The sequence below is a fragment of the Trypanosoma melophagium genome (assembly GCF_022059095.1).
Source record: "Trypanosoma melophagium isolate St. Kilda chromosome Unknown ctg26segment0, whole genome shotgun sequence".
Classification (NCBI taxonomy): domain Eukaryota; phylum Euglenozoa; class Kinetoplastea; order Trypanosomatida; family Trypanosomatidae; genus Trypanosoma; species Trypanosoma melophagium.
This window is the reverse complement of record NW_027125157.1, coordinates 225556-249662: the sequence shown is the minus strand read 5'-3', so window position 1 is coordinate 249662 and position 24107 is coordinate 225556. Positions and strand designations below refer to the sequence as shown.

General features: G+C 37.9%; 11 protein-coding genes across 11 annotated transcripts; all 11 read right to left on the bottom strand.

Moving 5' to 3' along the window:
- Positions 1-991: 991 nt before the first annotated feature.
- On the bottom strand, positions 992-1366 carry LSM04_006335 (uncharacterized protein; the record flags this gene model as incomplete). Its single annotated transcript, XM_067337957.1, has 1 exon — positions 992-1366. The coding sequence occupies one exon, from the start codon at positions 1364-1366 to the stop codon at positions 992-994; it is 375 nt and encodes a 124-aa protein (XP_067190814.1).
- Positions 1367-1913: 547 nt separating this feature from the next.
- Positions 1914-4382, bottom strand: LSM04_005701 (Anaphase-promoting complex subunit 4; the record flags this gene model as incomplete). The annotated part of the gene is made up of 1 exon (XM_067337956.1): positions 1914-4382. One exon carries the CDS (start codon positions 4380-4382, stop codon positions 1914-1916), a length of 2469 nt encoding a protein of 822 aa, XP_067190798.1.
- Positions 4383-4649: 267 nt separating this feature from the next.
- LSM04_001569 (uncharacterized protein) lies at positions 4650-6221 on the bottom strand (the record flags this gene model as incomplete). The annotated part of the gene is made up of 1 exon (XM_067337955.1): positions 4650-6221. One exon carries the CDS (start codon positions 6219-6221, stop codon positions 4650-4652), a length of 1572 nt encoding a protein of 523 aa, XP_067190645.1.
- A 708-nt stretch (positions 6222-6929) lies between these two features.
- Positions 6930-9326, bottom strand: LSM04_002275 (MCM OB domain; the record flags this gene model as incomplete). Its single annotated transcript, XM_067337954.1, has 1 exon — positions 6930-9326. One exon carries the CDS (start codon positions 9324-9326, stop codon positions 6930-6932), a length of 2397 nt encoding a protein of 798 aa, XP_067190676.1.
- A 752-nt stretch (positions 9327-10078) lies between these two features.
- Positions 10079-12496, bottom strand: LSM04_008703 (uncharacterized protein; the record flags this gene model as incomplete). Its single annotated transcript, XM_067337952.1, has 1 exon — positions 10079-12496. The coding sequence occupies one exon, from the start codon at positions 12494-12496 to the stop codon at positions 10079-10081; it is 2418 nt and encodes an 805-aa protein (XP_067190883.1).
- A 297-nt stretch (positions 12497-12793) lies between these two features.
- LSM04_008250 (DNA-directed DNA polymerase) lies at positions 12794-15775 on the bottom strand (the record flags this gene model as incomplete). Its single annotated transcript, XM_067337951.1, has 1 exon — positions 12794-15775. One exon carries the CDS (start codon positions 15773-15775, stop codon positions 12794-12796), a length of 2982 nt encoding a protein of 993 aa, XP_067190866.1.
- A 1014-nt stretch (positions 15776-16789) lies between these two features.
- LSM04_000715 (uncharacterized protein) lies at positions 16790-17254 on the bottom strand (the record flags this gene model as incomplete). The annotated part of the gene is made up of 1 exon (XM_067337950.1): positions 16790-17254. The coding sequence occupies one exon, from the start codon at positions 17252-17254 to the stop codon at positions 16790-16792; it is 465 nt and encodes a 154-aa protein (XP_067190616.1).
- Positions 17255-18193: 939 nt separating this feature from the next.
- LSM04_009242 (GOLD domain) lies at positions 18194-18904 on the bottom strand (the record flags this gene model as incomplete). Its single annotated transcript, XM_067337949.1, has 1 exon — positions 18194-18904. One exon carries the CDS (start codon positions 18902-18904, stop codon positions 18194-18196), a length of 711 nt encoding a protein of 236 aa, XP_067190907.1.
- A 392-nt stretch (positions 18905-19296) lies between these two features.
- Positions 19297-20160, bottom strand: LSM04_004935 (uncharacterized protein; the record flags this gene model as incomplete). The annotated part of the gene is made up of 1 exon (XM_067337948.1): positions 19297-20160. The coding sequence occupies one exon, from the start codon at positions 20158-20160 to the stop codon at positions 19297-19299; it is 864 nt and encodes a 287-aa protein (XP_067190769.1).
- Positions 20161-21370: 1210 nt separating this feature from the next.
- Positions 21371-22147, bottom strand: LSM04_002915 (Triosephosphate isomerase; the record flags this gene model as incomplete). The annotated part of the gene is made up of 1 exon (XM_067337947.1): positions 21371-22147. One exon carries the CDS (start codon positions 22145-22147, stop codon positions 21371-21373), a length of 777 nt encoding a protein of 258 aa, XP_067190700.1.
- A 781-nt stretch (positions 22148-22928) lies between these two features.
- Positions 22929-23651, bottom strand: LSM04_001273 (Axonemal dynein light chain; the record flags this gene model as incomplete). The annotated part of the gene is made up of 1 exon (XM_067337946.1): positions 22929-23651. The coding sequence occupies one exon, from the start codon at positions 23649-23651 to the stop codon at positions 22929-22931; it is 723 nt and encodes a 240-aa protein (XP_067190631.1).
- Between the last annotated feature and the right edge of the window lie 456 nt (positions 23652-24107).

Sequence of the window (24107 nt, the reverse complement as noted above, 5' to 3'; positions counted from 1 at the left end):
TCAGCTAAAAATAAAATAAAAACTAAAAGAACAAGAAAAAAAAAACACACACACACAATCAGTCAAAAAAAAAAGAAAGAGGATACTGACTATGTGTTATGAAAGGTACAAACCACCTTATGATTCCCAATAAAAGGAATAATATCTTGTGTGATGAATCACCTTTTTTTCCCTTCATCATACAGGTAGAGAAAAAGAAAAAACAAGAGAGAGAAAGAAAACAAAAGAAAAAAAAGAATGTTACAGTTAAATGATTATAATACATCTTCAGCTTATGATGTCTATTACCAGATATATATATATATATATATATATGTTATATTTTTCTTACTCTGTGTCTGTACTTGCTTACTCCCTTGCTTTCCTTCTTTCGTTCTCCGTGTGGTTTTCATATATCAGTGAAGAGACACTAAATAAAGTCAAAGTTAACAAGAAAACAGATAAAGTGTGATAGCGCACCTCTAGTGCGATTTAATTAATACCATTTTTCTTCTTCTTCTTCTTCCTCTCTGTGTGTAAAAGTGACAGTCTGTGCGATACGTAAAGTCGGTGAAAGAGATAATGACCATAAATGACACCTCACATCTTTTGAAAACCCCACAGCTCTTCTGATGAATTTTGCTCATGCACTCTCATTGTATTTCATTTTATTATGCACGTATATTTCATCATGTAACTAAAAACATGCATACACAGAACCTACGCAGAGTCATGATTCCCTCTCTCAATAGTGTTTCCACCTACAATGGAGCTGTCACATTCCTCTCACTCCTTTCTTAGTTATTTTTTTCTTTTCTTTCACTTTCATTGGTTTCTCTCTTTACACCTCAAATTCCACATCTAACGCCACATCACCATCATCATAATCACCACCTTTCATTTATTCTTTTTTTCGTTGATTTTTAAATATTCTTTTTTTTCTTTTTCTTTTTTTTTTCATTTTGCTACCTTTATTTCTTTTTTTTTTTCTTCCCCCAATTCCTCTCACGTTTTATGCTCTGCCATGCCGTTCCTCATACTCACGCCTATACTCATCACGTGGGAGCATCCACACCACTTGTTTCACGCCCTGCGAAGACTCCTCCTGAAACAGTTTGCGTGCCTCCTCAACGGTCTGCACTGCCGCCTCTTTTTGCTGTTCTTGCCGCTGAAATCTCTTATCACTGCCGTAGAGGTGATCGGCGAGGATTTGTTTCTCCTGCGCTGAGGCCAACATGCAGAGAACGGAGAGAATAACGCCGGTGGAGTAAATCGGCCACGCCCGCTCACTCACCCAACCCCACGCCGCCATGACAGCCGTGAGAGAGGTGCGGTAGACGGGCAGAATGTGGTACTTCTCCGCGAACTCACTAAATTTTCCGGACATTTACAGGAATATTATGTTTATTTCTGTATATGTGTATGTGTGTATGTATGTATACACGTGAGTAAATAGGGATTTACGTGCGTATGTGGATTTGGTAGCGCCGGTATAACTCAGAGAATGACACACAAACACAGAGAAGAATAAGTAAAGAATAAGACGGGAAAAAAAGAAGGAATATATATAGATATAATTACATAAACATTAAACGCATGCAGAGAGAAAGAGAGTCATCATCATTAGTGATCAAAAAGGAATAACCACAAACAAGGGATATATATATATATATATATATATATATATATATATATATATATAAGGATGTATATGTATGCGTAGTAAACAAATAAATAAAAACGAAAAATCGCATTCTGTGTATCTATGACAAGAAGAAATGACTAAAGGAAGAGTAAGAGGATAAAGATAAAAAGAATATACATTTGTAAATCCCTCTGTTATTAACGGTAATGTAAAATACGCAAACATAGAGAATAATATATACTTTATTTCTTCTTTTTTCTCCCTTATCTCCTTCCCTTTCGCTTTACCTCTAACCAACGTAAAAGTCAACAACAACAAATCGTTCCTTTGCATAAAATACACCAAAACCACGTGCACGACTTACAGAAGCTCGCAGGTGACGAGTAGAAATACCTTTAATTTCCAGTACAGCATACTTGTTCTGTGCTATCCCACTATCTCCCACCGTCACCGCCGCCGCTGTTGTTGATACTTCCACTCTATTATTATTATTATTATTATTATTATTATTATTATTATTATTATTATTATTTTCCTCTTCTTTTTCCTTTTCTTCTTCTTCATCGTCGTATGACTGAAGTTCAATAGCCCCACTTTCATCCACCAACACTACCACTAATGCATGCTCAGATCCCCCACCACCAGTAACAGAAGCGGTAGAATGTTCCCAAAGTAATACAGAGTGACTTTCCTCATCCACTACACCACACCAGAGAAGTTTCGTTCCTGCGGTTGTAAACGGTAAAGGAGTCATATCAGCAATATTAATTTCTTTTTGCGCTACTAGACAAATACGTTTATCCTCACCAAGTACTGGTGCATAGAGACCCATAAGAGGTTCAAAAGGTTCGGATTGTGTAAGTGTGACTGCCTGCACTTGCACATTATCTCTTATGGCTACGGATTCTGTGGGAAGTACTTCACAATAGCGTTTTAAAATTGGTCCTACATCTTCTACATCTAATAAAGAGATCACAGATCCAAATGTTTCACTTCTACCCAAGAGACATTCCTGTATAATCTGTTCTAGTTGATCATCATTATCATCTCTTTCCTCATCTTCTTTTCCATATTGACTTACTTCATCTAATAAAGGAAGTGTTGTGGACTTACCACGTCCAATACGATGTAGTGAACGAAGTAGTGAGGGATGACGCACAGCACGTAGTGGTGGTTGTGAAATAAATCTCGCTTCCGTACTTTGAGCTGTTTTACTGTTTAAAAGAGCCGCTCGCTGTATAACCCATTGCAGTAGTTCCTTTTCATGATCTGCCTCTAATCGCATTTGTCGCATAAAATGACTGCAGCGCTCTCGCATAGCACCAATAAAATCCATTAAGAGATATTGACGTCTTCTATCACTAGAGTGCATTTGCGATAATTGAAGGGCAATATCATAACAACGATAGGCTACATTAGAAACTTGAAGAATGAGTTCTGCAAACTGATGGGATATCTCTTCCATATCGTTAGTAAGAGTAGTTAGTTGTAATTTACTAAAGTATGCTGAAATATCTGCAGTAGAAGGAAATGTAATATCTTCTACGAGAGCATCACGTAATAACATAACATTTTGTGGTAATAACAAATCATTTCGAACGGTATGAATAAGTTTTGACCAACGTCCTCGTGCATTTAGATATGAAACTTTACCCATACGATAGTATTCAACAATACAGCAAAGAGCAACAGTTTCACATCTTGTTACTTTTGCAATAACATCCATCAAAGGAATTCGTACCACTTGTGATGAGTTTTGTGGTACTGTTCCAGATACACTAATTTCCTGCAAAACCATATATCCAGCATGTGTTATTGCACTATTACCAGAGTCATTAAGAGGATAATTACTACCGTTATCATTAATACTAATACTACTATTACTATTACAACTCCCAGTACTATTACTACTATAAGTTCCCTTCATTTTTTCCAGAGTAGATGTCATTGTTACAAGAAAAGACTCTACTCGCATTCGCATGGGATCTAGTAAAAATGGTAATGAAATCATTATTACAGCTGCTTCTTGAATACCACCAGGAAGTAAACATAAAGATCCTTTCTGATCCATTAATAATAATAATGTAGACTCATTTTCACGTTCTATTTCCTCAAGAATAGGTGATGAGACTGTAACACGAAGAGGTAAACATAATTCTTTATGACTATTCATTGCAGCTGCACGTGATTTGATAGAGGTCCACGTACAGGCTACAATTGCTCCATCAACTGAAATAGGTAAAATGGGAGGTTTCTTAAGTGGATCTATCTCCTTATCATCCTTATCATCATCATCATCATCATCATCATCATTTCCCTTTGAATTACTATTCCTTCTATTTTTACCCTCATAAGAGAAAGAAGTCCCAGCCGTATTATTATTATTATTATCAGCAGCAGAGGTAGAAGTATTCCTATAACTACTACTCGTACCCGTCCCCATGGGAACCTTTCCTGTTAATACGATACTCCTGCGTGGTATAAATCGCCGGACGAGATCTCCACTCTCAACATCTAACAAATACACATCCCCGCACTGCAGTCCAATAGCGAGTAATCGTCCAGACGGCGACCAGCAGGCGGATACCGTTTTCTCATCTTCGCGTAGTGTTAGTGGGAGTGTGGTGACGACTGTAAGTGTGGTGGAGCGATAAACCACAACGAGCGATCGTGTTATAATCGCCAATAGGTTCATATTATGACATGTAGTGGCGAGAAGAATGGGCTCCGTCGCAGACTTTGTGTGGAGAACTTTCATAATAAAAACACAGTAAAATGAGGGTTTTGTTTTCGTTTCTCTGTCCACTGGCTATCCATTAAGAGAGAAGAGAACAATATCGAATAAGAAGATAAAATAGAATAGATAGATAGATAGAGAATATAGAGGGTAATATAATAAGATGTTATCTTTTGCAAAGAAAAAAAGTGATAGATAGAATACAAAAAATACCACAAGTAAAAAAAAAAATTAAAATAAACACGAATAGCAAGCGTATAAGAAATAAAAGTATATATATAGCATTTATCATTTCCCCCATTGGGTCCATATTCCAGTACACTCTGGCAGTGTTGTACGCTGCTCCGACTCAATACGACGTGCAATCGCATCTCCAAAGAAAAACCGTGTGAGTTGTACGGCTTCTGTTGTATGATTAAAGTTATAATCACATCGCACCCATCGTCTCTCAAATGCGTGTTGCATCTCAAGACGATCAGCGAGTGTATTGTGGCGTGTGGGGACCTGAACATCCGTGCCAAGTGTTTCTACAACTATTACCGCAGCTCCCTTATTATTATTATTATTATTATTATTATTATTATTATTATTATTGCAACTGGATTGTGTTATTATTATTGGAGTTCTTGTTAATTGCCGCAGTGCCGCTATAGTCGCATCTACTGCCGCATGCCAGCGATCACCGCCCCACGCCGCACGCATAACATACGAGAGTGCCCAAGCACAAACCACAATATCTACACGTGGGTGATAACTATTATTACTATTACTACAATGATTATCATTATTATTATCATTATTATTATTATTATTATTATTATTATGAGCAAGGTTGTGTGTATTATTACTGGAGGGAAAGAGGAGACCACGTTGTAATGCCGCAAACGTCACTGGCCGCACACACACATCCATCACTACTGCCCCACGTGGTGGATTGGCCTTCTTCCTCGCTTCATCATACGCACCAATGTACACAATACTCTCCTTCTCCACATCCATATTATTATCAGTATTACTATTATGATTTAATCTACTCTCTGTACAATGGATATGTGATTGAATCGTATTAGGGGTACGGTGAATACGTACACCATGCACCTCTGGCCGTGATTCCGCAATTGAACGCACAACATTCATAATACACTCACGCAGCATAGACTCCTCCGCATCATAACAGTACACAACACCAACAGACGTATGACGACAAAGCATACACGCTATACGTCCAGTACCACAACCAAAGTCTAATACATGCAATAATGATTCCTCCCTATCTTCTACGGCAGCACAAGTACAATCTTTAGAGTAATTCCCCTCCTTCTCCTTGCTATTATTATTATTATTATTATTATTATTATTATTATTATTATTATTATTATTATTATTATTATTGGGATTACCACCCTCTTGAAGTATCGTTAAAACCTCATGCAGGTATTGCTCTAGTGCCTCACAGTTGTGTCGCTGCATAAGAAGATCATACTGTTTTGGGAAACGTTTATACATTTCTAACGTTCCCACCTTAAATGGAGGCACCTGCACTTCTTCTTCTTTTCCCTTTTCTTCTTTTACAGCAACTTCCACTCCAGTATTTTCCTTCTGCGGTAATAGATTTGTATTTCGTACCATAGACCATGTGTGTTGTAGTTTCTGTCGAAGTTTTGATGAAATGATAAACTCAGCGAGTGGTGTAATAGATGTTGATATTTCACCAATACTTATATCTACCAAAGATGCATCTCGTTGTGCTATTTTACGTTTTTTAAATCGATTTTGTTTTCTTTCTTCGTTATTTCGTTTCCAATGTTGTTTTTCTTTTTCTTCTTCTTGCTGTTGAGTCAACTGATTTCGTTCTTGCATGATTAAACTATATCACTCACTTCTCTTTTCTATTTTATTTATTGTTTTTTGTTAATTCGTTTCCTCCGTTAATTCTTATTTTACTTCTAACGTTTTGGTCAATAGTACTGAAAACGTGTGAAGTATACCGTCTGACCTTCTCTCTCACTCGCCCTGTATGTATATATATATATATATATATATATATATATATACGGGTAATGAAGTAACGCTAAGAATAATGAAAGAAAGGGAAAAACAAAGATAAAATAGATTCCATATACATTTAAATAATAACTAACTAACTAACTAACTAAATAAATAAATAAATAAATAATAATAATAATAATAATAATAATAATAATAATAATAATAATAATAATAATAATAATGATAAAGAAAGACAGAAACAGTTAGATAGATAAATAGAAATAAAGAAATAGAGAAAAAAAAGTCCTGCCCTTTCAATGTTCATCCAATATGTAACTCCATTGTATCACAGTTGCCACAAGATATCACAATCAATACTTCACGATACCGTTTTCTCTTTCCCACTCTCTTTCACACATTCTGTATTTATCTCCTTTAATGTATATATTTATTTATTTATATAAAGAGAGAGAGAGAGAGAGAGAGAGAGAGAGAGAGAAACGATATGTAATAACACTATGATCATAGTGTAGCAAAGTTAAACACACACAGAGAGAAAAATAGATGGAATGTCTCGAATTACCGTAATCGATGAATAAGTGTACGCTGTTTCCGCCACTCCAGTTCTTCCCGCTTCACCATTGCATACACTGCACGTTCCACAAGTTTCACATCAAATCCCATTCGCGCCATTTCTGATAAAAGTCTGTTCTGCTCCACCGTTGCCCCCAATGCCACTCGCCGGCGTAAGGCCTCTTCAATGCGTAACACCAATTCACTCTGCGAGGCCGTCATAGTTTGATCAGACACACCACTCTTAATGGCATCCACAGTGGCGGCTTTAAATAAACGTATCGCCTCTTCCGCATCGGCGCGGCTGGCGAGTACATCAAGCCGCATTCGCGCCATAGATTCCGTAATGCGAACTAAACTCTCCAATTGACGTGCCGTGATTTGAATAATTGGGGTTTGCGGTTTCGCCCCAGAGGTGGCATTGGGGGAGGAGAGCGTTTCAAGTGTTTGTTGATGGGCATCACGTCTTACTTGTACGTAAAAGTCTAATAATACCGACATGGCATCTTCTGATATACGTGGATGACGTGTGCCTCGGGCGTAGGAAACATACTTTGTAAAGAATGAACGTTCTACAATACCGCCACTACCACTACCACTATTACTATTACTATTCATAGAAGATCCCAAACGTGATGATGGTAATAACGTAGATGAAGTGGATCCACGTGCATGACGTCCACTTCCACCCTTGTGTAGATTCACAACATGCTGTGCGAGGCGATTATCGATCTCCGGATTACGTGGATCAATAACTTTAAAAATAAGATCAAAACGAGAAAGAATAGAACTTTGAAAATCCATTTGATCCTCATTCGAACGTAATGGATCATAACTACCAAGGGTAGGATTAGCCGCTGCTAATACACTTGTTCTACTATTTAGCATCGTGGTAAGATTTGCCTTAGCAATAGAAATCGTTTGCTGTTCCATTGCTTCATGAATGGCTACTTGATCTTGATCTCGCATCTTATCAAACTCATCTATGCAAACCACACCTCCATCTGCTAATACCATTGATCCTGCTTCTAGTACAAAGTCTCTATTACCATTAGAAATAACAGATGCTGTTAAACCAGCCGCACTACTGCCTTTACCAGAAGTGTAAATACCAATTGGGGCAACTTTTTCTGTAAACTTTAGTAATTGCGATTTCGCCGTGGATGGATCACCAATAAAGAGTACATTCATATCACCACGTAGATAGTTACTCCCTTGTTTCTTGCGGGTGCCACCAAAGAGAAGACACACAATCGCCTTTTTCTGATCTTCTAATCCAAAAATAGCGGGATCAATACTTTTTGCAAGTCTCTCATACACACGTCCTTGTTCTGCAAATCGTTTAAACGCCGCCTCTTCTTCTGCTTGCCATGATGTTAACGACTGTGATCGTACACGCGATGAGAAATTCTGATTAACACTCTGCACAGACGTTCCCCCATCCTTTGCAGTAATGTACATAAGACCCACACAACGAAGATATTGCGCCCGTAGTCCAGCAGCCCCACGCATACCTTTACCATTTCGTTTATTTCCATCCAAACCACCACGTTTCTCCTGCACAGAAACAATACCCGCCACTTGCACACGTGATCCGGGACTAACACGATCGACAAGATAACGATCCACTACTACTGTGACATGTCGTGGAAGTTCACCTGTAGGCACATCCTCTGGCAACTCCTGCAATTTAATTATCTGCTGATCCTCATATTCACTTTCCATTGGTAATAGTGTATATGGATTGGGTCGACACTTACGTTGACCATTACCGCCGCCTCCTCCCATACTTCCACTAACACCGCTAACTCCATTAAGACGTCCACCGTTCTCTAAGCAGTGCGGTGGAAGATCAATATTGCGACCACCACTAATGTATGTTTTACTTAAACAACTCGTACATTGGATAGCCGCCCTAACACAGCGAGCATGACAGGCACTGGCTTTGACAACAATACCACTAATACAAACTAAACGAGCCACACTCGCTTGAGCCAATTGACGAAGTGGTGTTGGTGGTACACCCCAGTATAACTGTAATTGTACTGTACTTTGTCTACTGAAGGATGGAAATAGTTTTCGCTCCAACGCGAGTTCCCACAATCCGTGTTCAAACAATGGCAAAGCTCGTGTTGGAGTTGTATGAAGTGCATTAAAGAGTGTACCACTAAACTGCTGCACATGACTCATTTCTACTTCCATAAAGAACAAACCACCTGCAAGATTTGCCCGAAGCATTTCCATATACAAATGATCATTATGAATACGAAATCGTTCTACAAATTCTTTAAATATTAATTTCAAGTCAACGGCTTCATCCTCTTGCCGCTCCACATCGTCTTCAGCGGCGAGACCACCACCACGAAAGTTTGTTACTTGCACTAATCCCGCATCGGACTCCATTCAAGTATCTTTCTTTTACTTTTCTTTTTTCTCTCTATTTTATCTCTGTTCTTTCGTTTGTTTGTTTTACTTCTTGTTTTACAAAACGAACAGGGAAATAAACAAAAAAAAAACAAAAAGATTTTCTTATTTACTCTATTATCTATCCGTGGGAACGTAAAGAAATACGCGCAAATTCACCCTTCCTTTTATCCCTTTTTTATTTTTGTTTTTAAACAAGTGGTCGTTTCCGTTGTTTTAATGTTGTAAAAATAAATCTATGGCTTTCCGCAAGTCGGGTCTATTTTCTCTTCTTCAGCGGATATTTACTCCCCGTCTCTCTCTCTCTACTCATGAAAAAGATTAGAACAAAACAAAAAGAAAGAAAACAGAGAATTGGCATGAATCGAAAACAAGAAAAAAAAGATCAAACAAAAACATAAAATATAATTATTACATAAAAGAGCCCAAACTTAACCAAGGCATAAACACAAATCTAGAGAAAAAAAACATACAAGGAAAAACAATATATTATATACGTACATAAGAATAATATAGATCTGCATATATTTCCTCCTCTTTCTGCTTTTAACAACTTCAGAAACTCTGAATTCATTCATTCATCCTTCTTCTTCTATCCCCCTCTTAAAATAAATAAAAAAATATCAGCATCTTACTCTAAGAGTTAATCGATCATTATCTATTGTATTCTTTTTTCCTTTTGCATTACTCCAATAGGCGAAGAAGGAAAAAAAGAAAAACACCTCTGAATTTTACTCCACCAACTTATTCTTAGCCGCAAAAGCCTTCAGCGATTCAAGACTGTATTCATCAAATGGGTTTGCACTACTAAGGACTAGAACACCACTCTCCATTACTCCATTAATACGTTTTTCCACAAGTAATGGAAGTAACCAGACATTGCATCCCTCTTGTAAAGTGAGAGGCATTTGATAGTAATTAAGCATATCCTGTACCGGCAAACGACTAGATAAAGTATTCATATAATATCTTACAACCATTAAAAGAGAAATACGTTTACCAACAACTTGTAAAACATTGTGAATCCCACATCGTACATAAAATTCTGAATTCTTCTCCATTACAGCATTAAAAAGTTTTATATTAGAGCTTTGAACAGCAACAATTAAATCATCTAATTCCGTTAAGTTGAAAAAAATTTGTTCATTTACTGGTGGTATTTTTCCTAATGCTAATCCACATGCAGAAATTTTTACAAATAAAAGTCGTTTATTCTCTGCAGCTGTATCTGGTAAAATCACATAGGCACGAGACAAGAGTTCCATCGCTTGCTCAATAGTAGCATCTGTAAGAGGCTCTTGTAAAAGATTATGAGCGTTATGATGATACAATGTACACCGAATCTCAACCATATCCCGACAGTATTGATGAAATGACTTAATAAACATATCACTATCAGGAGGAGCAGAGGAATGTAGTAACATTTCTGATAACATATATGCGAAAGCAGCTACACGTTGACGTTCTACAATAGATTGAGGTTCTTGTTGTATCGCAGGAACTCGTACATGACGGTGAAGTTTAAGAAGAATTGTTTTCATATTTGTTTGAACGCTAAAAACACCTTCATCATTAGCCAACTCAAATGTATTTCGTGCACGTCGTAAAATAAGCGGCAATACACCATATGGAATATGACTTTCACTTTGATTCGTAAATAAATGTAAACAAATATCACAAAGAAGATTGGCATACGTGCAACTATTGGATAAAACAGACCATTTACGACTTAAGACTATAGCTCTCTGATCTCCATCACTTCTTCCTTGCTGCTGCTGCTGTTGTTGTTGTTGTTGTTCTCTTTCAGCAGATCGAATCGTACTCGAAATAAAATTCAAATGACAACCAAGTGCAAATAGCGCCACCCAATGTTCTCCCTTGGAAAGTGCATGTGGACGACTTTCCTTTAATGTTCGCCACGCCGCATGCATCTGCTGCAGTGCGACCGGAAACTCCCCGCAACCGTGACTGCCAACGACGCCAAAGAAGGCCGTTTCAAGTATTTCGGCGGCCTCTTCTCGACGTGCCTCACTTTCATCTGATATCTTGTTCATAAAAGCAATAAATACACGTGTAGAGAGAAGCTGTCCTCTTGGATCTGAAACACTTTGTTTATTCACTTCTGTATTCTGCTGTTGTTGATTATGTTGTTGTTGTTGTGATGTTCTTGCGGAGATTGTGGAGTCCGGCAGCACCGGCCCACGTCCAGCACCGCCGACGCCCAATAAAACTCCACCGCCTCTTCCCCGTTTGCCACCAGCCGACATTGGATTAAACATCGCCGCTGAATTTACATCTCTCGGAAACGCAGGAGGTGATTTCCGCATAAAATGATTATAATGATTATGTTGATTGTGTGGAAGTGTTGTAAGATCCCACTCGGCGTGATTATGGCCTGCGTTAACCCCAGCAACCCGCTGCCCTGTTTTAGATGCGGCGGGAGTAGAAATAGGCGCCACGGGAGCGGGAGAGATTTCTCGTTTGTGTACGGCTTGTTGAAATACAGATGTGGCTAGAACGGCGGGTGTATTTGCCATGGCATTTGTATTACTATGGCCTTTGTAATTATTATTACTATTATTATTATTATTATTATTATTATTATTATTATTATTATGACTATTGTGATGATGATGTCCAAGATGTGTTGCTGGAGTTCCAACGGCAAAATGACTTACGGGTGTTGTTAGCGGTGTGGAATGGGAAATACCAAACGATGAAGATACCGTCGCAAACATCGGTGATCCAAACGGTGTGGCTGCAGTATTAGTATTAATATTAGTTGTTCCTGTTGCTATGGGTACATTCTTTCCAGTTGTGGGTGTGTGTATGGCACTATTATTATTAGGAACAGACATCACAGCATTACGCATAAACACCGCCGGTGGATTAGAGGTGTTGTTTGTCGACGTTTTGGGAAACACCGCTGGCATTTTTTGTAATGAAGAAAATGCCGATGTTGACGGTGGAGGACTACGTGATTGTTGAGATGGTTGAGAGTTCTCTGCTGGTGTAGACAATACACCACCAACAACACTACTATTATTATTATTGTTATTAGTATTATTATTAAAATGTGTGGGAAACGCCACGGGAACAGTTGGAGAGACTGCCGGTGGTATTTGTTGTAGTGGAATAAATACTGACATTTACACCGTTTCTTACAGTTATACACTAATAGAGAATAACAATATACAGGAAGAGGGAGAGAAACAAATAAAAAAAAAAAAATGAGGGGGAGGGGTATAATAGATAGATGTAGAAATGAATGAGCACTATATTAATCAAGAGTTTATGTATGTATGTATTAAAGAGGTTTATGTTGGTTGTATCGAATCTTCTCAAACATGTGATAAAAAGAAGGGTGAATAAAAATAAAAGAAAATAAAACAGCACAAATAATATATATATATATATATATATATATATAAGACAATCCACTCCATTTACATAGAAAGTTCAAGTGGTTCCATTTCACCTAATGACTTCCCTGCCTGTACAGATACGGGTAATGGTACTCGCAGTGATAACACCGTAGATTGCTCTTCCAATACACGTTTAATCTGCGGTGCCACTAAAGCAACAGCAGCGTCTGGTACAACATACACAAGTTCATCATGCACAGACATCACAAGAGCCACGGCAGCTGCGGGGAAGTGTGGTAGAAATGTATGCCGTTTCTCATGTACGGCAATCATCCCATGATGTAATATAACAGCTGCACCTCCTTGAATAGCAACTGCTATAGCGATTTGTTTTCGCCTATTACCATCCAGTTCACTAGACAAATCACGTATACCATTTAATGTAACACAACGCCTTTCATGATATGCAGTCATTCGAGTATTCTTCAAAAAGGCATGTCCAGCGGGATAACTCTCTTGAAAGGCACGTAGAAATTGACGTGCATTTAATACTAAGGATGTACTTGTATCGATAGATACTTCTTGCTGTAATTGCTGCAAACGTTGATCCATAAGATCTGCTCCCATTCCATACAACATTCCATACACCACTACTTTCACTGCCTGTCGCACGTACGGTGTGACATTCTCTATTTGTTGTATTCCCATCAATCGACGTGCCATCTCCGACAGTACATCTCGCCCACTGCAGAGTTGTTGTATGAGAAGTTCATCTCCACTTAAGTGGGCTAACAGGCGGAGTTCAATTTGATTAAAGTCAAAGGAAATGAGAGTACATCCGGGTGGGGGACCATACACGTGTCGTGGTGTCCATAATGGATTACTAAATATCGTTTTTCTTGTTTTTGTTGTTGCTGTTTTTGATGATGATATTGATATTGATGGTGTTTCTGCTGTTGTTTTTGTTGGGAGAATAGTACGGCAGAGAACAGGCTTTTTGGATAGTGTTTGCAGACTGGGTTTTGAACAGTACAATCGTCCGGTGGTGCTGTGGTGAATTTCCCATTTAGGGTGAACAGAGAAGAAGAGAGAACGCCTTAGTAGACCATCATGCACATGTTGACTATCCATATTATTATTATTATTATTATTATTATTATTATTATTATTATTATTATTATATTCTAATGCTGTTTCTTCTGTATATTTCCTTGTTATTGTTGTTGTTTCTTCATTTTCTTCGTTTTCATCATCATCTTCTTCTTGTGGGATATGAATAATGCGTGCATGAATATTTGCACCCTTTTTAAATCCATCCATTAACGATTGTCTAAACTCCCGCCGTTCACGTACAGCTAACCATATGTAAGCCACATTCCCCTTTTCACAACCGTTATTATACATATACGTACAAAATTGACGAAGTTGATGTTCATAACTATCACGTGTATTAATCACAGATCCATATTCTTCTCGCAATAACTTTACAAGTTTCTCAGCTGTAATGCTTCCAATATCCACTTCTTCTACATCTAATTCTTCTATTATTAACGCAACGACTTCTTTTTCTCTTCTTTCTTTCTTTTTTGCTATGATGGATGTTTGTAATACCTCCAGGGCCTCATTTCCCTCACGTGTGAGAACTTCTATTTGTTGATCTAAATCTATTAACATGGAATCCAATAAATGTTTATTCACAAACATTCCATGATAAGACATGAGTTCACAGAGAAAACACACACGTGTCTCTACATCACACACGGCGGCAATAGAAATACCAATTGTCCCTCCTGTTCCACTACTCTTTAGTGGTTGGAGATATTGATCATAATAGGCATATAGTGCAGAGAGAGATTGGAGTCTTTCTGTTAATTGAAGTACGGGTAATTCCTTTCCAGTCGTGGATGATACTAATGGAGCTGATGTTATGTCTATAGTATTACCTCTTGTATGCGTTATAGTTATATTTTCTTCCGTTATCTCTTTCCATATACTTTCATCATACTGTGCGGCGAGTTTGGTATTTTGTAGTAATAACTCAATACGCTCCTGTGCGGTGTGGGGAATAAACTCCCAGACTTGCTGTATATTTGCACACGGCGGTGTTCGCTGGTGTTGCCCACACACCCGTCCCATCACAGTAGACCACACTTGTACATCCACCACATTACACACAGAGAGACGATCGGTGCCCAGAAAGAGAAAGAGTAGTCGATAGAGATACGAGGCGTGTAGGACAATCTTCGCTACCGCAGGGGCGGAGAAAAGTTTAGCGAGAAATACTACAGGCGAACAAACTGTACTATTACCATTATTATTATTATTATTATTATTATTATTATTATTATTACGAGTATACACTGCAGGTGCACGAAGAGTGTAGTAGGACTCTCCACGCACCGTAAAGAAGAGTTGTATAGATGCATGAAAGTTCTGCAGTGTATTACTACTGGCCCGTTCCATCGCAATAAGAGACGCAGCGAATCGTTCCGGTTCTCGCAATAGTGATATACTTCCATTTAACTCCACATCCATCGCCACTGGGCCTAACAAACCTTCTAATAACGATCCACTTACGGAAAGTACATCTTTAAATCGATAATGATCACGCCGTTGGGTGATGTCTATTAATGTTGTTGTTGTTGTGGGTGCGGCTACAGTAATAGTGGAGGAAGAACCCGTACAAGGCACTTCTTCTTCTTTTATTTCTATTACTTCTTCTTCCTTTTCTTCTTCTTGTTCTGTTACTTCTATTACTTTTTCTTCCTGTGGAGTCTCACGTTCTCTGCGAGTTCGTTTCATTTCCCTCTCAACATCATTACACTCTTCTTCCTGTTCTTCTTCTTCTTCTAATACTACCTCCCTTACTTCTTGTTGTTCTTTTTCTATTACTTCTACTCCCTGTTCTTTTTCATTTACGGTTTCCTTTTCTTGTTGTATTAATACTGCGTGATCTTTGGAGTTTGACTGCGGCCGCTGCGAATCCACGAGTGAAATGGCCCAAAAAAGAACAGAATTATTGGCATCACGCGGGGAACGTTGAAAACGGAAGGAATGACGCATTGAAATATTCAACAAATTGTTAAATATTATTGGAATTAATATTCCTTATATAATTATATATATAATATAATATATATATATATATATATATATATATACATATAGTTATATAAAGATCTCTTCTATTTATTTAACTCCTTTGATGTGTATTAGGAGGATAGAGAAGAGCGATAAAACCACCGTGTGTTTTCTTGTCAATAAAATATCCTTGTAGATAACACAGTAGAAAGATATAGTTTGCTTATATATAAATACAAAGAAAGAAAAAAAAATAAAGATGATTCTTTCCATTCCTGTTACCAACACTAATAAAGGAAAGAAGTTATTGAAACAGGTGGGAATAAACATACAACACAAATAAACACACGCACAGGGAAAGAGAAAGAGCAATGAACGTCTCTGTTTATTCAATATTTTTTTTATTCGTTTTCATTGTTGTTATCTACTATATACAGTATATATATATATATATATATATATATATATATATATATATACTCTGCATCAGTCTCTTTTTTCCTTGTTTTCTCTACGGAAATAATACTCCATCTTCTTCCGCCACTATTAATACTTCTTTCTTTTTTGCTTTGTTCTTGCGTTGATATATACATATATCTTTCTCCTACTAGTAGTTCATACTTGCAAGGATCAGTATTGTAATCATGTATATATATATATATATATATATATACATCTGTATATATCTGTATATATATAGGCACATAGAAAGAGAATAAGTGAATGAATATATTGATATACGAGAGAAAAACATAAGAAAGAAAAGAATAAACCTCAAGAATATAACAACAATACCACAAGAAACACCTCGCTATGCATATACACACACGCACATACACAGATAAATAATATATATATATATATATGTAATTTATGTACATACAACAACTTTCAAGGGTCATCCGCAGAAACAAACAAACACACAAAATAAAGAAAAAAACAGAGAGACGATAAAACTAAAAAACAAACAAATCACTCTATCAATCTCACATTATACTACACTCCCCGCATCTTCACTACTGCTGCTGGTTGCATAGCCGTCTCCACTTCATCACTGAACTCTTCATCCAAATCACTCTGCAGTGCCTCAAACGCAAGATCACGTGCATGACGCGCTCTACCGTGCAGAATACTGGGAAACACCCCACCACTAATAATACCATTCGTGTTCACATTATTATTATTATTATTATTATTATTATTGTGGTAGTTATTGTGATAATAGGCACCACCACTATTACTGCGGAATCCACGTCCCAGTCTACACCGGCCGCAGGTGAGAATAACTAGAAGACTGCCCACTAAAGCGCACCAGCAGCGATAGTTGGGAAGTACTTCGGGGAACTGCCGCATGCCTTTATGGTATCGCACAATACTGCCAACCACAAAGTAAATGAGTAGCAGTGCGGCGGCTAATCCTAAGATGATAAAAGGAAAAGGCAATAATGAGGGACGCTCCATCTTTCCTGTATTGATAGATGGAGGGATGGATAGATTGTTTGTTTACTTATTTGTGTTTTTAGTTGCTTTCTTCTTTGTATCTTCCCTAACGTTTATCTTTAAATGTTCTATTAGCTGGTTGTTGTTGTGGTTTGTATTTATTTATTTATATATTTGAATGCTTTGTTTGTTCTTTAGAGTCCCTCTCTTGTTTCTTTTTTGCGTTGTATTACTTCCTTTATACGTATATATATATATATATATATATATATTACTTTTGCTATTATTATTATTATTATTATTAAAAGAGAAAGTAAAGAAAATGAAAAAAGAAATTAAACAGATAAATCACAGAAAGAACACAATTAATATGTATACATTTATTGATATTTATACGAGAACATCTTTGCTTAGAGTGAAAAAAATAGAAGGTAACATGAAAAGTATGCCGTGTATTAGCACAATAATAATAATAATAATAATAATAATAATAATAATAATAACTGTAAACGAAACAAAACAAAAAAAAGTAAATAATGATTTGGAGGGGTTCTCTCTTTATGAGAATTTTCTTTAGTGACTGTAATCAATTAAATTACACAGATATACAGACATGACTACAGTTCAGTCATATTTGCAATGCGTTATTATTATTCTTTCTACGATCATATGAATTTATACACATAGTAATTATCTCTTTTATTCCTGCGGCATCACAGTCATCTTTTCGTCATTTACGTCTTCCCTAATAAATAGCTTGATTGATCTATCCACTGGGATTAAATAAAATAAATACATTCCAATATATATATATATATATATATTTCTCTTCTCTATTGTGAGCTTTGCTGTCTTTATTATTATTATTATTATTATTATTATTATTATTATTATTATTATTATTATTATTATTATTATTATTTCTATTACTATTCTTCCCCTCTTTAACTCCCAACTCCTCTAAATATACTTACGCCGTAGAAAGTACAATCGCAGTCGAAAGTACCCCACAAGTGCGATAATAACCGCCACGGCCGCAAACACATACACATACACCCACGCCACCGCATTCATCTCATCAAAGGAGTACTGCATGTCCTCATCCACCCCAAGCAGCCGCACATACGCATATCGTATCTGCATAACTGTGTTAAATATATACTGCATCTGCTGCATCGCCCCACTTGCCTTTCCCACACCCACGCCGATTGGACTCGACGTGCTGTAACTCTGCCGCTTCTGCCGCGTCAACTCCGCCTCCTCCGCGTCCAACACATCCAACGTAATGTGCATTGCCGCCGCAGCGAGTGGGGCCTTGTCGGCAACACGAAAACACACCGCGATGGTGCGATCGCTCTGGGCGTCCACTGAAATAACATCGTGGGCGTTTGGGCGGGCGACTTCGTGTTCGAGCAGCGGCCGCCCGTCGCGGGTGGAGGCGGCGACCGACACGAGCGGGGCGAGACTGCGGGGGAGGCGGTAGTGCAGAACATAGCGGCCGGCCTCCGGGAGTTCGGCGGTGAAACACTTGCGGCCCGGGCGGGCGGTGAAGCGGAAGGCGGAGGCGCCGAGGACAACGGCATCGCCCTTGTTGTGCTGGAGCGTGTATGGCAGTAGTAATAGTAATAGGAGGAGGAGGAATAGAGAAGGGGAATGTGGGCGTCTGAACATTATTATTTTATTTTATTTCTTGTTGGTATTGTTGTTATGGTAATAATAATAATAATAATAATAATAATACTAATACTAATACTAATAATAATAATAATAATAATAATAATAATAGTAATAATAATAATAATAATAATAATAAAGTAAAAAGAGAAGAGTATAGACATTTAGATATAATTTTCATCATCATGATTCATATCAAACGAAACAGAAATAGATAGATAAAAAGAGTGATGAAAAAGGGAGAAAAAAAATGAAATGAAATCTCATTTCCCTCTTATCATTCAAACACTTCTTCTTCATGGTTCACAGATATACATATATATACAAACGCACCAAATTATATATCTATCCATATCCACCTATCTCTTTAATGTACGTATATATTTTTTTTACACGTCCCGTTCATGCCAACGCTGCATAATACGATCCGCCTCTTCACTGTTCGTGACTGCAGCGAACTCGAATCCACCATCATCCAACAACGGCACACTACAGTGTGAAATACCCACACGATCCACCAACACACGTGCATACTTCAATCCACTCAATCCACCACTAGCATCACTGCCAGTCATACAATGAGCATCAACACTCATTTTGGAATCACAATGAATACTATTATTACTAGTATTTGTATTACTAACTTCATCCATTACTGTATAAAGCTTCTCACACAGAAGATGCCCAAGTCCCACGACTTCTTCTACTGGAATTTCTTCTGGTAGAAATACATCCATGATAGTTCTCGCAGCAGTTGGTTTTCGCCCATAAGCATTGATATTACTATTACGATCATCTCCAAGTCGTGGGCTCAGCGGTGAATCGTGTTTATACAACATCATTTCGCTTGTTTGCACTAGTGGACCCAGTGAAACACTACCGGCCTTCATGCGAAGTAAATCACACAATAATAATGGAATTTCTTTCTTAATGTCTATCATTTCCTTTGCAGAACGCATAGTACCAAGTGTACAACATGGCACACGTGCACCAAATAGAGGACTTAGTGCATATTCACGTAATATCTTTGATCGTATCTCTGGAGAACTGCTTGATTGAAATCCACTCGGTGTTGCCCCTTTAGGGACAAAGTCTTCATTATACGGCCAGAAGTACGAACGTTTAGATATATATAAGGAATGACTGCTGTTATAATGTGAGAGAAGTGTGGTGTATTCGTTTAAACTCCTTTTCTTATAAAGGGATGAGGAAGGTACGGAACTTATAGCCGTCATTCTACATAATCGTTCCATATGATAAGTATAATTAATGTATAATGCTGTCTCTAAACTTTAATTTATTTAGCTAAATAGATATATATATCAGGAGAATATATATATACTACTTATATGTACCGTTATGTATTTTTGAATTCTTGTACTATCTTATTGATACACCTTTGAAGACAATACGCAGGGACTTCCAATGTAATGTAAAGAGAAATTGTTTTCTTTTTCTCTTCTTTCTTATTGCCACTCCCGTGAAACGTAAATTACACAGAAATAAACTGTTAAAAGGTAACTATGTACGTGCTCTTATTAAAAATTGAAAATAACAAAAAAAAAAGAATGAAAGAAGTATGTCCGTCTCTTTGCAGTTGTACCCCACCAAGCAGGAGTAGAAGAAAGTGAGAAAAAACAAATAAAACAAATCCTGCGATATATTGAAAGATCAACAAAGAAATAAAGAACGAAACGAATAAAGATAATAAAAGAAAATAAAAAAAAGGAAAGAAAAAAGAAAACAAAAGAACAATAATAACGATAAAAAACAAACAAACAAAAACTATAATAATAAGAGCAGGAGCAAAGAGTACATTGTCATATTCATATTTTCTTCTGTTCTTCTTCATATTCTTGTAGAAATACTTCTGATATTAGCGGAAAGTATGTCAAGTTGTTTGATCCACAGAATAGCACCACATGTGGCAAAACTCTTGGGTTTTGTTTCTTCTTTTGCTATATATATATATATATTGGTTAATTAGTTCTTTCGTTCTTTTTTTTCTTTTTCATTCCTTTTCATCTTTCTACATTCCCAAGGAAAATTAAAATTCGCACAACGACCTTTATTTTTATGTTGTTTTTTTTTGGTTCATTTTTATGGTGGCACACACATAAATTCCAACAAACACAGACAGAGCGAAAGAGAATACAAATCTGTCTCTTCTTTCATTCTATTGGAATGCAGTGACAATCCATAATTTACTTCACTATTTTATTGTTTCTTTTCTTTCCTTTGCTTCTCTCTCTCCCTCCTCTTTGCATTATTTTATCCAGACCCACTTTATCCCGGAAGGTTTATTCTTTTCTTTTTTTTCCTTACCTTTTTATTAATTTTTATCCTCTTTGGCATTTTTCAAAATACATCCAACTCGCATACACATTCCGTATTCTTCCTCCTTCGTCTTCTTTTCTTTTAGTGAGACCCATAATGTATATACTATGGCCTATTATTATTTTTTTACTTTGTGGCCTCAATCACCTCCACGAACTCCGGCTTTAGTGAGGCCCCGCCGACCAGAAACCCGTTAATATCCGCCATCTGATACAACGTCCGGGCATTCTTCGCGTTCACGGACCCGCCGTACAAAATGCGCAGTTGGGCCGCCACGTCGCCACCCACTTTGCTCTGCACCCACCGCCGCAGCAACGCGTGGACCTCCTGCGCCTGCTGCGGCGTCGCGACCCGCCCGGTGCCAATCGCCCACACCGGCTCATACGCCACCACGAGGCGGTCGCACAGTCGCCGCTGCTGCGATTGCGGGAATTCGTGCAGGCGTGCGAACATGGCGCCGAGCTGGGCAATCACAACGGCGGCTGTGCGGCCCGCCTCCCGCTCCTCCAGCGTCTCACCCACACACGCAATGACGTGGAGACCGGCCGCCAGCGACTGCACAACCTTGTCGGCCACAATCTCGTTCGTCTCCCCATAGTACGCCCGCCGCTCGGAGTGGCCGAGTATGACCCAGTTGATGTCAAAGTCCTTTAGGATGGGAAGCGACACCTCACCCGTGTAGGCACCACTCTTGACAATGGCGTTCTGTGCGGCAAGGGCAAACTTGGGGTTGGTGAGTTTTGCCTTCGTCAGGGGAATATGAAGGAATGTGGGGGCCACCACACACTGCACATCATGCTCAATCTTGGCCGCATTAAATACATCGATAAGAGCTGAGAGGGACTCTTGCGTACCGTTGCACTTCCAGTTGGCGGCCGCAATAGGTTGTGGTTTGTTCGTCATCCTCTCTGTGTGTGTGTTTTTTTTTGTTTTGCTCAAGGTGTATTTCCTGAAGGGTTTTTTTTATCTGGGCTTTTATGATTATTATTTCTTTTTGTTGAATTTTCTAAGCCTGTAATATGTACTTTCTCGATGTACGGAGTGTATATCTGATCGGTTTGATAAGGGGAATTGGGAATGAAAGTATAGAGAAAAAAGCAGAGATGATAAGAAAAAAAAAAATAACGATAAAAAACAAACACACATATACATATACATATAGATACATTACAAAGAAACAAAGAAAAAAAAGAGCATAAGCAAGTGAAGAAAGCAAAAAAGAAAAATAACGAGAAACCCGAAACACGAAAGTAATAAATCATGGTTTTTTTTCACTCTCTTTCCACTTTTGTTTCCCTTATATTCTTTATTCTTCTTTATTCATACAATTGTTGGGGAATGTTGCTATCAACAAATCCCTGTGCAATATATTCTCATCTACATCTGTAATACACAGAGAGAGAAATTTCCCTTTTCCATGCATATAACTAGGTATATCCTTCTTTCCCTCTCTTTCTTTTTCTTTCTTTCTTTCCTTCGTTCTCTCTGATACCGTACATCTCATACCCAAAACTCCGCACACACACATAGACACACATACACACAAAGAGAGAGAGAGAGTGAGAAAAAAAAAATAGAAAAATATAGAAGACGGCCATCACTCATCGGTTCATACTATTTTTTTTTCCTTCTTCTTCATTTCATCATTTATGCGGCCTCATTTCTTATCCATTAATCGACCAACTCACGTCTTTGTGGGATTACACACCGTCTGCAGATTAGCCGTGAGCGTCTGGTAAGTACGACGAAAGAATGCCACCTCTTCATTATGCTTCTTCTCCTCTTCCAGACGTCGTTCCTCCTCTTGTTCTTGAATAGCTTCACAGCGTGATTCCAATTCCTCCACTTGTTGTTTTAATTCCTCCTTTTCACGCTCTAAAGCACGTATCTTCGCCTCCATCTCAATTTTGCTCTGCTCCGCCTGCAATGCCTTACGCATACCAAAAGCCGCACTGCTCTCATAAAGGGAGCGATATGCATCAAGTGTCATGCGGAGTTCATCACGCACACGCAAAAGCAGCAGACCACGTTCCGCACAATTCACTGTAACTTGGCGAATAAGTTCCTCAAATACTTGTCGGTATAGTTCTTCACGTACAGGACAAATTCCAGTCTCACGTGCTTGTCGCTCCTGCAATAATGTATCAAGGCGTTCTTGTAGATTAATAACATCCAATCGTGTAGCCGGTGTACTTGAGACAAACTGTACCCACTTTTCTCCTCCTTCCTCATATTCACGTGGTGGAATAATACTGTACAAAACATCCTCTGGCTGCGGGGCAACCTGTGGCCCTAATCCCGTTCGCTTTTTATCCCTCATCGCCTTCTTGCGCTTTACCTCAGAGAGAAGTACTGGTGTCTCATACTTCACCAACGTTGGTCGTGCAGAAGAAGATTGTACAGACATGGTACACAAATATTGTTCGTTTTATTTTTTCTTCTTCGTCTTACTTTTTTCTTGTGGTGTTCTTTTCGTTATATATATATATATATATATTCTTCTTGTTCTACGCAGTTTTCGTCACTCCTCTCTATTCACTCTATTAGTGCTTCTTACTGGTTTAAAATTAAATATACTTGACTCCTCTCTTCGCTGCCAACGATAAAATAACAGAACAACAAAAAAACAGAAAGAAATGAAATAATTTCAAGAGTCATGCAAAAGAGAACAATAAAAAAGATAAATACATTTTTTTTGATTTTGATTCCATCCACGAAAAAACAAAAAATAAAAAAGAACTAGTACACACCTTAATATTCACCTTGTGGCCTTGGGCCATTTCCTTTTAACGAAAAATGTATCCAATGTCTTCTTGAAAATATGGGTATAGCAACCCCCTTTTCTTTTCTTTCCTTGTTTGAT